The sequence below is a fragment of the Staurois parvus genome, unplaced genomic scaffold (genome assembly GCF_062004578.1).
Source record: "Staurois parvus isolate SC_StPar_1 unplaced genomic scaffold, SC_StPar_1.0 ptg000838l, whole genome shotgun sequence".
Lineage (NCBI taxonomy): Eukaryota > Metazoa > Chordata > Amphibia > Anura > Ranidae > Staurois > Staurois parvus.
Genome location: NW_028318634.1, coordinates 1 through 16,216, shown reverse-complemented (window position 1 = coordinate 16,216; position 16,216 = coordinate 1). Strand labels below are relative to the sequence as shown.

Here is a 16,216-nt window from a genome sequence, read left to right as displayed (position 1 = left end):
CTATGAAAAAGGTACCAGAGGCATCTCATGGGGCCCCCTACTGACCCGGGCCCTCGGGCAGTGCCCGAGTTTCCAAATGGTCAGTCCACCCCTGCCCATGTGCATTAGCATTACTGCTCTATGTGTCGGCAAGAAGATGGGAAAGATCTCCCTCTTACTGGCTCTGCTATAAGAGAAGTGCTTATGCACCTCTCTTTGACTGTGCTGGCAGGGAGATAATTGTTGCGGGGCCATATATATGTAGACACACGCACACAATATTTGAGCTTTAGGGTGCACACCCTAATGCTATAGGCTGCGCATACCTACGATGTCCTATCTAAAGACCACTACTCCTGAATGAGTTTCCCCAAAACTGGCTTGATAACCAGGATCACCTATACAAAATAATAAAAGAATAAAAGCGCCACTTTTAACATCAAACTTTGTGTCAGCCGCAATTCCCACCAAAAAAATTAATTTTGTAAAAGTGAACAATTATATCGTAAGGGTATGCGCTACTAATAAATTATATAAATATATCTATCACCATATATAAAGTGACCAAAAAATAAATAAATAAATAAAATATCCAAAATTCATATAGTGTGTGAAATAAATATAGTGTCCAAAAACAATATATAAATATATCTATTAGTGTCCAAAAATAATTATCTTCAGTGACTTCATAACACTGTGAAAAATCCACCAGCAAAAACGATTGAATGAACTCACCAGAGCTATTTGCTGGTCAAATTATAAACCAGCAATAGCGCTTGTGCTCTGGGAGCGATGGATAATGATGTCCAATTAGTAGATGTGGTAATACTCAATCACTTTCCGAGTAATCAATAATAGTAAGCAGCCTGAGGAATACTATATCCCGATCATAGGAAATACTCTGCAGCCAAGGATCTCATGGGAAATTTCTCCACTCCATTTCATACCTCCATATATACATGCAGCACACTCCACCAAACAATGGACAAGGAGCGTTCTGACGTCCGCATCGAGTAGGCCACGCCCAACGCGTTTCGTCACCACGACATCATCAAGGGGCGGTACCATCCTTGTCCATTGTTTGTTGGAGTGTGCTGCATATATATATGGAGGTATGAAATGGAGTAGATATATTTATATATTGTTTTTGGACACTATATTTATTTCAAACACTATATGAATTTTGGATACTTTATTTATTTATTTATTTTTTGGTCACTTTATATATGGTGATAGATATATTTATATAATTTATTAGTAGCGCATACCCTTATGATATAATTGTTAACCAGGATCACCTGTATGCATTTCGCCAAAATTGGCTTGATCACCAGGATCACCTTTGGTTGGAAACATCATGGATGCAGCTATATATTGTTGATGGCTACAGAGTGTGGCTCTTACTCATTTGTACATTTCAACCATGGTCACAGGACAATCACAAAAAAAAAGGAGGCAGCTGTGCCCTAAGCATTCCAAGGGGTATAACCAGTAAAGGGCAGGACTCTTTTGCTTTGCATAGTGCCCAAACCTTCTGCAGGTGGCAGTAGACCCACAGGTAGAAGAATATTTACCGCTGTGTCCTCCAATGAACATTTTAACTCTTCAACTCTGTGTAAGAGTTGTCAGCCAATAAGGTCCCTCAGGAAGGGGGGCCATATTTGTAGTGTTAAAGGCTGATCAAAGGTCCTTCCTTTACTTGAGCGTTCTTATAACATTGCTAAAGAGTATTATCATTCACATCGCTAAACAGCAATTTTGTTAAAAGCCAACAAACCCAAACTGGTTTTTTTTTTTACTTTTGCATGACTTTATTGATGGCTGAATCACTTGCTGGGATTATACAGATATCTTCTCTAGAATCTTCTGTGTAGCCAACTGCCCTGTTATTACAAAAGGGGGTTTTCACGGTCCTCCATGAATTTAAAACACCTTCACTTTGGTCTAGTTGCAGGGTCACAGACACAAACTGCTCAGTAGGTGATTTGACCCACTGGTGACCACTCAGGACACACCCACCCAAAGTTATTCAAATCATCTATTTTAAGAGACCTCCTGCGCTTATGTGTAGACCTCCTGAAAGGAGCGCTCTGGGAGAATGGAAACCCCAATGACCCCCAATAAAGTAAATTACTTTTTACTTGCCCTAGTTGTTGGATGCCCATTTGGGAGATACGTTAATCCACACAAGTTCTGGGCCTGTGGAAGGAAGTCAGGCAACTTCACCTTCCTTGGATTCCAGACAACACTGTAGCCATCACACACCATGCAATTCCACTCTGCAGTATCCCCTCCCCAAGCAACACTTCTACCAGGTGCATAAAGCTGATTTGCAATTTGTAACCCTCTGAGTTTCTGCAGTTCACAATAAAAAAAAAGAATTGTACGTACAAAACCTGATATTATGTAACTACCAGATGCTAAAAATGAAGGGAAACCTTTGAGGACAGAAGGATGGAAGCTGCCAGTGCTCAATTGGTTTTAAAGGGTGGGTCCCTGAGGCAGTCAAGCTCCCTGTTAGTTCACTGCCAAGTGAGTCATTGACCTGAATCAGTATGGCAGATGGAAATACAGATTTTTTTTAGACTTTTTTGACTGCTTGCTTGTTCCTGGTCAGTAGGAAGCAAAGTCAAGATGAAGTCGCAACTCCATTATTTCCTTCCTCGCGGGTTCCCTTTAACTGTTTCTATGTTAAGTCCTACCCCTCTACTCCATCTCCAGACACCAGAGACTACAAAACCGGGGATGCAAGGGGACCAGCGGTCTACCGTTAAAATACTTTTGGGAGCGCCAGCGCATGCCATTATCTTGCGAGCCAAGAGCTTCCTTCTATAAAAAAGAGAGATGGGTGAAAACTCGGTTTTATGGTATCTGGATATCACAGGATCTTCACGTGGGGCCCGTAGGGTGCTTGGGTTGCTGTAGCGAGCCCTCTGAAACAGACATGACAATTTATAGGTTGTGCATGATGTACAAAACATAGTCCAGAAAAGCTTCACATTGACCCAGCCTGAAGCGATGCAATGAGCAGGCCACCCCGTCCTTTTAGCGGCCATGGCGACGCGTCACCGACAAAACCAAGTTTAAAGGGTGCCAGCAAAGCTTCAAAGAAGCAAAATCACGATGCACTGGAGACGACAAGATCCCTTTGCGAGGGGGAAAAGGTACCCATGTTTTCCAAAATAGTTCGGTACTTTGTAATCTTTCATACTTTTTCCTTCGATAATCATCTTAGTCCCTGCACTCAACCGCCGACAGAGCGATCAGCATCTGCGCAGCATAATACGTGGCCATGATGATGGCTCGAGAGCAAGGGACGGGGAAGCAGAACTTGTTGACGGCAATGGTCAGGTCGGACACGATGAAAAGTACAGCACCGATGCAGGCCGAGAGCTTGGTCCATGTCCAAAGGTCATTGCAAAGTTGGACCCCGGCGATGGCTCGCCAGCCCATGAAGGCTATTAGGGCCGTGTAGACCGCCACCAAGTATACAAAGGGGCCAATGAGGTAGGAGTACAAAAAGGTATATAAGATGCCGGATATTAGGGCCATCACGGCTCCAGTATGGAGGTCCAGAGGCTTCATTCCGAAGGCAGAGGAGTAAAGGATGTGGCTGATGGCGAACATCAGCAAGCCTGCGGAAAACAACAAACAATAGTAAGTGTACAAGTCTAATGAATGCCACAGAAACTCTACATAAATGATGATTATCCATTGAAAGTTCACCCCAAATTAATATTTTGGGGTTTTTTTTGTAGATAATGAATATTAAAAGGTTAATTCACCTTTACATTTGTTTCCCAAAAAGGTCCTCATGCACCACAGTGTCCCCAAAATGTTAAAATTCTGTGCTCCATTCCCCAAACAAATCCCACCTCTTCAGTCGCTGACACCATTGTCTTTCCCGATCTGTCCTGCAGATGATGGGACACACCCAGCGCTGGATGTATGGCCCGACAAACCCACAATCAAGCAGTGCTGGCCTCCCTCCCCACCCATGCATGCACAGTCTGCTCTCTCTCTCATCTCAGTGTTTTTGCAAGAGTTGGGGAGAGTGGATTGCACATGCGTGGCTGGAGAGAGAGGATTATTTGTATTAGGGCGCTAGGTGTATCCTGCCATCTTCAGGTTGGATTGAGTAGGACAACAGTCTCAACCTGCAATAATTCAGGTATTGGGGACCCCTGTTAAAACCCATTCATTGGTCCTCAGTGGGAAGGATGCCCCTTACATTGGTGGTCAGTGGGAAGAATGCTCCTTAAATTGGTGATCAGTGGAAAGAATGCCCCTTTCATTGGTGGTCAGTGGGAAGAATGTCCCTTACATTGGTGGTCAGTGGGAAGAATGTCCCTTACATTGGTGATCAGTGGGAAGAATGTCCCTTACATTGGTGGTCAGTGGGAAGAATGCTCCTTAAATTGGTGATCAGTGGAAAGAATGCCCCTTATATTGGTGATCAGTGGGAAGAATGTCCCTTACATTGGTGGTCAGTGGGAAGAATGTCCCTTACATTGGTGATCAGTGGGAAGAATGTCCCTTACATTGGTGGTCAGTGGGAAGAATGCCCCTTACATTGGGGGTCAGTGGGAAGAATGTCCCTTACATTGGTGATCAGTGGGAAGAATGTCCCTTACATTGGTGGTCAGTGGGAAGAATGTCCCTTACATTGGTGATCAGTGGGAAGAATGTCCCTTACATTGGTGGTCAGTGGGAAGAATGTCCCTTACATTGGGGGTCAGTGGGAAGAATGTCCCTTACATTGGAGGTCAGTGGGAAGAATGTCCCTTACATTGGTAGTCAGTGGGAAGAATGTCCCTTACATTGGTTGTCAGTGGGAAGAATGTCCCTTACATTGGTGGTCAGTGGGAAGAATGCTCCTTACATTGGTAGTCAGAGGGAAGAATGTCCCTTACATTGGTAGTCAGTGGGAAAAATGTCCCTTACATTGGTAGTCAGTGGGAAGAATGCTCCTTACATTGGTGGTCAGTGGTAAGAATGCCCCTTACATTGGTAGTCAGTGGGAAGAATGTCCCTTACATTGGTAGTCAGTGGGAAGAATGCTCCTTACATTGATAGTCAGTGGGAAGAATGTCCCTTACATTGGTGGTCAGTGGGAAGAATGTCCCTTACATTGGTGGTCAGTGGGAAGAATGACCCTTACATTGGTGGTCAATGGGAAGAATGTCCCTTACATTGGTGGTCAGTGGGAAGAATGTCCCTTACATTGGTGGTCAGTGGGAAGAATGAATGCCCCTTACATTGGTGGTAAGTGGGAAGAATGCCCCTTACATTGGTGGTCAGTGGGAAGAATGCCCCTTACATTGGTGGTCAGTGGGAAGAATGCCCCTTACATTGGTGGTCAGTGGGAAGAATTCCCCTTACATTGATGGTCAGTGGGAAGAATGTCCGTTACATTGGTGTCCTGTGACAAGCATGCCCCTTACATTGGTGGTCAGTGGGAAGAATGCCCCTTACATTGGTGGCCTGTGGCAAGCATGCCCCACTTACAATGATGCTTAGAATGCCTTTATTACAGACAGATAAAAAGATCATTGGTGTCACACGACTCGCTCTGCCAAGTGGCGTTGGCCCTGAAATCATCAAAGGGCAAATGAATAAACCACAACTCAATGAACCCCTAGCAACCTCTGGAGGAACCCTAGGTTTTCACAAAACCCTGGATGATAATGGATGCCTTAGAGTGTAAAGTTGAATAAAATTTTAAGAAAACAATCAAGCAATGTGATGCATTTCCCAAGGCAGCACGCATAGATAATGCATACCAGCGAGTACATGTTATGCACACCTGGTGTGAATGAGCCCTCAGCCTGGAGTTGGACTTTACGTGAACTGATCCTTCAATTCAGAAGCTTCTAGCGAGAAATAATAAGCATTTCTTTAACAGATCAATTGCCGAGCCCAGCATACTGGCTCCATTGTGTACAGCAGGTCCGTTTTTCTTTTATCCGAGTATTGTGTTGGTTTCATTGATAGAAGCCACAGAGCCAATGAAGTGTGGAATCCCGGGACGTATACAATGTGACCGGAGGGGTTACAATCATTCTCTATGAAGAATTCGCAGAGCACTGGAGGCTGCCAATGATTACAGCTGCAAGCTACAGTTGCCGGCTCTCAGCATCCCCAATAAAAAAAATCGTGGGAAAGACATGAGTGTCTGAGGAGGTGAATGAAGTCTTTGTGGGTTACAGACTAAGGGGCTCATGTACAATGCAAATCCTCCATCGCTGTACAGAGATACGGCGGGCCTGGGGAGACAAGCGCTCAGTTTATACCATCGAGAGCTGTGGTTCTAAATTTATCCCCAAGACCTACTGTGATTTAAAGGGTCAGTAAACCCAAAACTGACACTTCAGGCTGAACTCCGGGGAAAATATACTACCACTGCAGTGCGGCTCCCCCCCACACTACAAGGGTTGAACACTCATTCCTACCTAGGTTTCTCCTCTTCCCTCCCATGCTCTGGGTTGTGGGTGGACCCTCAGCGTCCTCACTTACAATGCAGAACTGCTGGTCCTGCATTGTACGTGATGACGTCAGAGTACAAACTACACTGAGTTCCCAGTTCTGTACCCTTCTGTGTCCATTATGAACGGCTCCCACCATCCCTACCCTGATTTCCCAGATCTGTACCCTTCTGTTTCTATTATAATGGGCTCCCACCATCCCTACTCTGATTTCCCAGGTCTGTACACCCGATGTGCCCATTATGAGGGTTTCCACCACCACTGCACTGAGTTCCTGGCTCTGCACACCTACTGTGCCCATTATGAGGAGCTCCGACCAATTGCACCATTCATGCTGGATTTGTATTTAATTCATAATATAAAGAATGGAACGTCAGGAGCTGGGACACACAAAGGTGGGCAGAAACACCAAAAATGCCCCAGGTGGTCAGGAGAATTACGGCAAGAAGAGCTCATTGTTGGTGTATCCAAGTCAATTGAGCCAAATGTTCTCTACCTATATCTAAAATACAACTTATGGATGGACTGATCCTTCAGGCTTTCTAGACTTGCTCAATAAAAATTTGCGGTCAGGTGGGAGAACCTTTGTATGACCCTACTTCAGAGCTGGCCACATACATATATGTGGTGGGTGGCAAGGTGGTGGGTTTTATGCCACGGTGAAGATCCTCTGAAAGGGCAGGAGCTAGAGGTAAACAGTAAAGGTGGTCACAGACAAAAACTGTCAAGATAAGGTCCATCCTTCACCCCTCTGTTCTCCACTGACATGAACATGTGAGCTCAGCCAAGACAAGCATACGTGTCTATGAAGCCCCCTCTATACCTCTTTAGAGCTCTTAGCATGAGGACAGTTGGATCACACCTGCATGTCCAACCCCCCCTGATAGCATTAGAAACCCCCTATAGCAGAAACAATATTAGACGTTCCAGAGCAGAGACTGTTCTGATACCTTATAGACGGGCCCAGACTGGGACAAAAATTAGGCTCGGCATTTTAGACTGGACAGGCATTTTTTTTGGGGGGGGGGGGGGGCAGAGGGGGGTAGCGGGCATTCACGGGTGAGGTTGGAGATGGGATATTCACAGAGAGGGTCCTTAAGTCCCCTGCACTGTAATGTAAAGGGGCACTGAATTGATTACAGGACAGTCCCCTTAATATCACAGTGCCCCTTGCAGTCATGCCCCTGAGTCTTTTCTCTGTATACACAGTGCCCCCCCCCCCTTTTACACTCCGCCTCCCCCACACAGTCCTACTTCGTCAGGGTAGAGGCAAGGTTCTGCCTGTGTGTCTTCAGGGTCTCCTGCCCCTCCAATGATGTCATCCTACCAGCAGAGCAGGGGTGGGAGGAGCTACAGATCCGGATCATATTAATAGGCGGGAGATAAGCTTGTGAATATGAAAATACTCCCGCTCTCTGTGCAGCTCCTCCCACCTGTGTTCTGCTGATTGGATGACATTGTAGGCGGGGCGAGAGATCCTGGCGAGGACACACAGGCATGGCCACATAGCACCCCCTCTCTGAAGCACCCTGTATATCAGATCTATCCAAGTGCATCACTCTCTCTTTATATATGGGATTCCTCTCTATATATCAGATCTCGCTCCACCTATTTCTCTCTCTGTCTCCTTCTTCCTCTCCCTCTCTCTCCCCACCCCCGCCTCTTTCTCCTCTCTCTCTCTCTCTTTCTCCTATCTCCCCCCCCCCCCCCCCCCCGTCTCTCTCACTCTCCTATTTTTCTCCTTTCTCTCCCTATCTCTCCTCTGTCTTTCCTTCTATTTCTCTCCCTCTTTCTCTCTCTCTGTCTCCTTCTTTCTCTCCCTCCCCCCATCTTTCTCCTATTTCCCTCTCTCCCATTTCTCCCCCCCCCCTCTCTCTCTCTCCTGCTTTCTCTCCCTCTCTCCCTCTCCCTCTCTCTCTCCTCTCTTTCTCCTTCTATCCCCCCCTCCTTCTCTCTCTATCTCCTATTTCTCTCTCTCTTCCTCCCTCTTTCTCTCGCTCCTTCTCTCTCTTCCTCCCTCTTTCTCTCCCTCCTCTCTCTCCTTCTTTCTCTCCCTCTCTCCCCCCTCCTCTTTCTCCTCTCTCTCCCCCCCTCTCTCTGTCTCCTATTTCCCTCTCTCCCCTTTTCCCCCCCTCTCACTCTCCTTCTTTCTCTCTCCCTCCTTCTCTCCCTCCTTCTCTCCCTCTCTCTCCTTGTCTCTCTCTTGCTTTCCCTCTCTGTCCCTCACTCTCTCTCTCCCCCCCTCCTCTTTCTCCTCTCTCTCTCCCCCCTCCTCTTTCTCCCCCCCCCCTCGTCTTACTCCTCTCTCTCCCCCCTCCTCTTTCTCCTCTCTCTTTCCCTCTCTCTCCCTCCTCCTCTTTCTCCTCTCTCTCCCCCCCTCCTCTTTCTCTCTCTCTCTCCTTCTCTTCCTTTTTCAAATGCATTTAGGCGCATCAATCGCTTGGGCATTCATTCATTTCATTGACCAGGATATGAATTTATTTTGGCCACTGAAATTAATAAATGCTCAAGTGCAAGCCTAGCGCTTAGGCATGTTTAGACGCATCTACGCGCATTTTGGCTTTTTTTTTTATTTTCAGCCAAAATACTCCTCTCTTGAACGTATGAGTTGTTTTTTCTGCATTTTTTTCTTTCTTTTTTTTTAACGTATGAGTTATTTTTTCTGTCTTTTTTTCTGGGGGGTTTTTTAACATATGAGTTATTTTTTCTGCCTTTTTTTTTTGAACATATGAGTTGGTTTTCCTGCCTTTTTTTCTGTATTTTTCTTCAACGTATGAGTTGTTTTTTCTGCCTTTTTTTCGTTTTTTTTCTTTAACGTATGTGTTGTTATTTCTGCCTTTTTTTCTGTTTTTTTCTTCAACGTATGTGTTGTTTTTTCTGCCTTTTTTTCTGTTTTTTTCTTAAACGTATGAGTTGTTTTTTCTGTTTTTTTCTTCAAAGTATGAGTTGGTTTTCCTGCCTTTTTTTCTGTATTTTTCTTAAACGTATGAGTTGTTTTTTCTGTTTTTTTCTTCAAAGTATGAGTTGGTTTTTCTGCCTTTTTTTCTGTTTTTTTCTTCAACGTATGAGTTGTTTTTTCTGCCTTTTTTTCCGTTTTTTTTTTTTCTTGAACATATGAGTCGTTTTTATGCCTTTAAACACCCCTGCTTCTAAACTCCTGTAAACGCCTATGTGTACATGGACACCATTATGGAGGGGCGTTTAGAAGCAAATCAAAAGTGTACATGAGGCCTTCTAAGTAATATTTGCATTTATTTTTTTTACGACGGTGACCCGAGGTTTTAAATAAGCTCTCCGCTATTGTTGTGCTGCCAGGCTGGAGGTCGTATTGTCTCCGCCGCGGAGTGAAAAATAATCCCGAGGTTTAGTTTACGCCGGTGAAGGAGGACGCTGATTCAGAAGGCAGCCACACAATAGCTCCTCGCCGCGCTTCACTTACCATGGACAAAATATCCCTGTTCCTGCCAGATCAGGAAGGCATCGCCGACCGCTGAGAAGATTAACCCGGCCAGGATCCTCTTGGCGCTCCGATGGCTGACGAGGAAATTGACCCCATGGGCCAAAAGGAACACCCAGAGGCAGAAGATGGGAAGACACTTGATCAGGGCGCTGAACCAGGACGGGCTGGACGTTGGCAACCACAGCACAAAATACACGCAGGTGGCCTTGAAGAACGGCACCAGCTTGGGGCCCTCACATTTCACCTGTAAGGGAAGAGAAAAAGAAAATTCTCATATTGTCTGATGTAAATATGGCTGTCTAAAAAAAAGCAATAAAAATGTATTTAACCACTTTATCTCTTATACCTGTATAGCCACTAGGGACCAGAGAAATTTGGGGGGAAAACCAAGCAAAAATAAATATTTTATTTTATATCATTTTCTAATTATTTTATATAATTTTCCAAATATTATTTTATTTTCTATGAAAAAAAGATAAAAAGGCTCCATTCATACTTATGCGACATTGGGGTCCAAAGTTGCATGACAAGTCACTCCCCCCACCCATGTTTCCCATTGGGTACCATTCATATATATATATACACACACACAGTCAGGTCCATAAATATTGGGACATCTACACAATTCTAACATTTTTGGCTCTATACACCACCACAATGGATTTGAAATAAAACGAAAAAGATGTGCTTTAACTGCAGACTGTCAGCTTTCATTTGAGGGTATTTACATCCAAATCAGGTGAACAGTGTAGGAATTACAACAGTTTGCATATGTGCCTCCCACTTGTTAAGGGACCAAAAGTAATGGGACAGAATAATAATCATAAATCAAACTTTCACTTTTTAATACTTGGTTGTAAATCCTTTGCAGTCAATTACAGCCTGAAGTGTGGAACGCATAGACATCACCAGACGCTGGGTTTCATCCCTGGTGATGCTCTGCCAGGCCTCTACTGCAACTGTCTTCAGTTCCTGCTTGTTCTTGGGGCATTTTCCCTTCAGTTTTGTCTTCACCAAGTGAAATGCTCAATCGGATTCAGGTCAGGTGATTGACTTGGCCATTGCATAACATTCCACTTCTTTCCCTTAAAAAACTCTTTGGTTGCTTTTGCAGTCTGCTTTGGGTCATTGTCCATCTGCACTGTGAAGCGGCGTCCAGTAGTTCTCAATGCAGACAGAGAGAAAGAGAAATGATTGCTTTTACATCCTATATGGGTGGAAAAGCAATCAGTGTAAAAAAAAAAAAAAATCTTCATCACCCCCAAGTAGTACAGTGTCACCATGGCACTGTACTGCTAGGGTGACAGTATGTACAAAAAAAAAAAAAAAAACATAAATAATAATATAAAAATGTAAAAAAATGTTTAAAAATTATAATTTTTGGTTATAAACTAATTTGGCTTATTTATTTTTTCTACTAAAAAGATAAGGGAATAAATTTTGGCCAAGATTTATGATGAAATATTATTTATTTGCAAAATTATATAAGAAAAACACTTTTTTTCAAGATTTTTGGACTTTTTCATTTACATAGCAAAAAAAATAAAAATCCCAGCGATGAATAAATACCACCAAAATAAAGCTATATCTGTCTCAAATAAATGGTAAAAAATTCATATGGGTACAGTGTTGCATGACCGCGCAATTGTTATTCAAAATGTGATAGCGCTGAAAGCTGAAAATTGCCCTGGACAGGAAGGGGGTGAAAGTGTCTGGACTGGAAGTGGTTAACCTGCGTTTTCCAGCAGTCAGTTTCCATCATTCAGAAACGTCCCATGCAGGGGCGGACTGACAACTCATGGGGTCCTCGGGCAATAGGGGATCATGGGGCCCCTGTGTCCTCACCCACACTCAAACCACACCCAAAAAAGTCTCTGAAAGGTACCAGGGGCATCTCATGGGGCCCCCTACTGACCCCGGGCCCTCGGGCAGTGCCCGAGTTTCCAAATGGTCAGTCCGCCCCTGGTCCCATGTACATGGGGCCTAAGGGTTAATTCAGGTTTAAATAGGAATACGTTTTATTTAAAAAAAACAAAACCATTTAACATCTCTCAAGCTAGGCAGAGTCACTAGACTGGAGTTTAAGAATTGCTTTTAAATGATAAAAGGTGGAACTTCTTTATTTTTTAAATATAGATTACTGTACAATGTAACTTTCCAGGAAATCATTTCTGCAGATTTGTAAACTTACTTAACCACCTTCTGCCTGCCCTATAGTACAATGACGGGCGCAAGGTGGTTCTCTCGTTCTGATAAGACGTCATATGACGTCCTTCCATTCTCACCGCGCATGCATGGCTCAGGGAGCGCGCAGCTCGGCGATCGCCGGTGCGCTGAGTCCCTTGGACACAGCAGATCATGGAATGACCCGAAGATGTCGGTTTGCTCATGTGATCAGCTGTGTCCAATCACAGCTGATCACATGTAAACACGGAAATGCCGGTTATCGGCATTTCTCTCCTCTCCAGCTGTCACGCTGACAGAGGAGAGGTGTGGAGAGCTGGTAATCGGCTTTCCGCGGAGGGGACATGTACACTGATCATCAGGGCACTGATGATCAGTGTGCCCTGATGATCAGTGTGGCCCCAGAAGTGCCACCTGTCAGTGCTCATCAGTGCCATGTGCCAGTGCCCATCAGTGCCACATCAATGCCACATATCAGTGCATACCATTGCACATCAATGCCACATATCAGTGCCCATCTGAGCTGCCTTTCAATGTCACCCATCAGTGCCAGTCAGTGCCACCTACCAATGCCAATCAGTGCCACCTATCAGTGCTTCCAATCAGTGCCGCCTATCAGTGCACATCAGTGCCAGTCAGTGTTGCCTATCAGTGCACATCAGTGCCAGTCAGTGCCGCCTATCATTGCCAGTCAGTGCCGTCTATCAGTGCCAGTCAGTGCCGCTTAACAGTGCCATTCAGTGCCGCCTATCAGTGACAGTCAGTGCCGTCTAACAGTGCCAGTCAGTGCCGCCTATCAGTGCCCAGTCAGTGCCGCCTAACAGTGCCAGTCAGTGCCGCTTATCAGTGCCAGTCAGTGCTGCCTATCAGTGCCATATATCAGTGTCATGTATCAGTGCTGCCTTTCAGTGCCCATCAGTGATGCCTGTCAATGCCCATCAGTGCAACCTACCAGTGCCTCCTCATCAGTGCCCATCAGTGCCACCTATCAGTGTCCATCAGTGCAGCCTATCAGTGCCCATCACTGCAGCCTCATTAGCGCACATCAGTGAAGGAGAAAAATCACATATTTACAAACTTGTATAACAAAAACTAAGAAAAAACTTTTTTTTTTTTCAAAATATTCAGTGGTTTTTTGGTTTGTTTAAGAAAAAATAAAAATCCCAGAGATGATTAAATACCACCAAAATAAAGCTCTGTCTAAAAAAAAATGATAAAAATGTCATATGGGTACAGTGTTGCATGACCGCGTAATTGTCATTCAAAGTGGGATAGCGCTGAAAGCTGGAAATTGGCCTGGGCAGGAAGGGGGTAGAAGTGCCCTGTAGGCAGGAGGGGGTAGAAGTGCCCGGTAGGCAGGAAGGGGGTAGAAGTGGCCCGGTAGGCAGGAGGGGGTAGAAGTGCCCTGTAGGCAGGAGGGGGTAGAAGTGCCCTGTAGGCAGGAAGAGGGTAGAAGTGCCCTGTAGGCAGGAAGGGGGTAGAAGTGCCCGGTAGGCAGGAGGGGGTATAAGTGCCCTGTAGGCAGGAAGGGGGTAGAAGTGCCCTGTAGGCAGGAAGGGGGTAGAAGTGCCCGGTAGGCAGGAGGGGGTAGAAGTGCCCGGTAGGCAGGAAGGGGGTAGAAGTGCCCGGGAAGGCAGGAGGGGGTAGAAGTGCCCGGTAGGCAGGAAGGGGGTAGAAGTGCCCGGTAGGCAGGAAGGGGGTAGAAGTGCCCGGTAGGCAGGAAGGGGGTAGAAGTGCCCTGTAGGCAGGAAGGGGGTAGAAGTGCCCTGTAGGCAGGAAGGGGGTAGAAGTGCCCGGTAGGCAGGAGGGGGTAGAAGTGCCCTGTAGGCAGGAAGGGGGTAGAAGTGCCCGGTAGGCAGGAGGGGGTAGAAGTGCCCTGTAGGCAGGAAGGGGGTAGAAGTGCCCTGTAGGCAGGAAGGGGGTAGAAGTGCCCTGTAGGCAGGAAGGGGGTAGAAGTGCCCGGTAGGCAGGAGGGGGTATAAGTGCCCTGTAGGCAGGAAGGGGGTAGAAGTGCCCTGTAGGCAGGAAGGGGGTAGAAGTGCCCTGTAGGCAGGAAGGGGGTAGAAGTGCCCGGTAGGCAGGAGGGGGTAGAAGTGCCCGGTAGGCAGGAAGGGGGTAGAAGTGCCCGGTAGGCAGGAGGGGGTAGAAGTGCCCGGTAGGCAGGAAGGGGGTAGAAGTGCCCGGTAGGCAGGAGGGGGTAGAAGTGCCCGGTAGGCAGGAAGGGGGTAGAAGTGCCCTGTAGGCAGGAAGGGGGTAGAAGTGCCCGGTAGGCAGGAGGGGGTAGAAGTGCCCTGTAGGCAGGAAGGGGGTAGAAGTGCCCGGTAGGCAGGAGGGGGTAGAAGTGCCCGGTAGGCAGGAAGGGGGTAGAAGTGCCCGGTAGGCAGGAGGGGGTAGAAGTGCCCGGTAGGCAGGAAGGGGGTAGAAGTGCCCGGTAGGCAGGAAGGGGGTAGAAGTGCCCGGTAGGCGAGGGGTTAAAGATCCCCTTTAAGACTGTCATTAAAAATCAAGACAAGATGCAGATCTGACGCGTTTCACCACCGTTTATCCCCTCCTGGCCATTGTAGACGGCCTCCCTTTGTGCTTACAATTCATTTCTAGAATGTGATTAATAAACGACCGCAGTCACATCTGTCATCATGCATGTTGCTCGTGTTCACAATCAATCCCTAATTGAAATGATGAAATGACTTTCTCGGAAAGGCTTGCTCAGACAGGCCCTGCAAAAGTCGAAGCGACATTTATAATCTTGAGATGAAAGGAGAAAATGGAATAATCCGCTACCTACTATGAATGCCTGAAATAATTGCAACTTTTTCAATTACTTAAAAAAAAAAAAATGCAAAGTGCAATCCTGGCATGGAAAGGGTAAATAGATGGAAAGTGTAGCTGACTGAGTGGCCAATCAGGAAACTCCTCTGCGCACGCTGCAATCTGTACTTTCTTAGTGAATGAGCCCGTCTGTGTCAAAGGCTTCCGCAACGGAATATTTTATTACATCGAGTTGGGTGGAAAAAAAATAGTTTTAATAGTTCACTTCTGCAAAATGTATTACTGAATATTGCTGCATAAAAACCCATATTATAACATTTTAAAAGTATATATATATATAATATGTATATATATATATATATATATATATATATATATATATACAGTTGCAAGAAAAAGTATGTGAACCCCTTGGGATTACGTGGAGTTTTGCATGAATTGGGCATAAAATGTGCTCTGAACGTCATCTAAGTCACAACAATAGAAGAACACAGTCTGCTGAACATAATACTACACAAACATTAGATGTTGCCATGGTTTAATTGCACATAACATGTAAACAGTCACAGTGCAGGGAGGAAAAAGTATGTGAGGCCCTAGCTTAATGACTTCTCCCAGAGCTACAGTTGCAAGAAAAAGTATGTGAACCCCTTGGGATTACGTGGAGTTTTGCATGAATTGGGCATAAAATGTGCTCTGAACGTCATCTAAGTCACAACAATAGAAGAACACTGTCTGCTGAACATAATACTACACAAACATTAGATGTTGCCATGGTTTAATTGCACATAACATGTAAACATTCACAGTGCAGGGAGGAAAAAGTATGTGAACCTTTGGACTTAATAACTGGTTGACCCTCCTTTGGCAGCAATAACCTCAACCAAATGTTTCCTGTAGTTGCAGATCAGACCTGCACAACGATCTGGAGTAATTTTGGACCACTCCTCTTCACAAAACTGTTTCAGTGTAGCAATATTCTTGGGATGTCTGGTGTGAATCGCTCTCTTAAGGTCATGCCACAGCATTTCAATCGGGTTGAGGTCAGGACTCTGACTGGGCCACTCCAGAAGGCGTATTCTGTGCTGTTGCAGCCATTGGTTTGTTGAATTACTTGTATGCTTTGGGTCATTGTCCTGTTGCCCACCCATCCTCTGCAGAGCTTCAGTTGGCGGACAGATGGTCGTACGTTTTCCTGCAAAATGTCTTGATAAACTCTGGAATTCATTTTCCCATCAATGACAACAATCCATCCAGGTCCTGAGGCAGCAAAGCAGCCCCAAACCATGATGCTCCCTCCGCCATGTTTTACAGTGGGGATGAGGTTTTGATGTTGGTG

General features: G+C 45.6%; 1 protein-coding gene across 1 annotated transcript; it reads right to left on the bottom strand.

The window, feature by feature from the left end:
• Positions 1–2,828: 2,828 nt before the first annotated feature.
• TMEM86A (transmembrane protein 86A) lies at positions 2,829–10,194 on the bottom strand (the record flags this gene model as incomplete). The annotated part of the gene is made up of 2 exons (XM_089655372.1): positions 2,829–3,614; positions 9,904–10,194. Coding segments are annotated over 2 exons (695 nt in total), but the record flags the coding sequence as incomplete, so codon positions are not given.
• Positions 10,195–16,216: the final 6,022 nt, after the last annotated feature.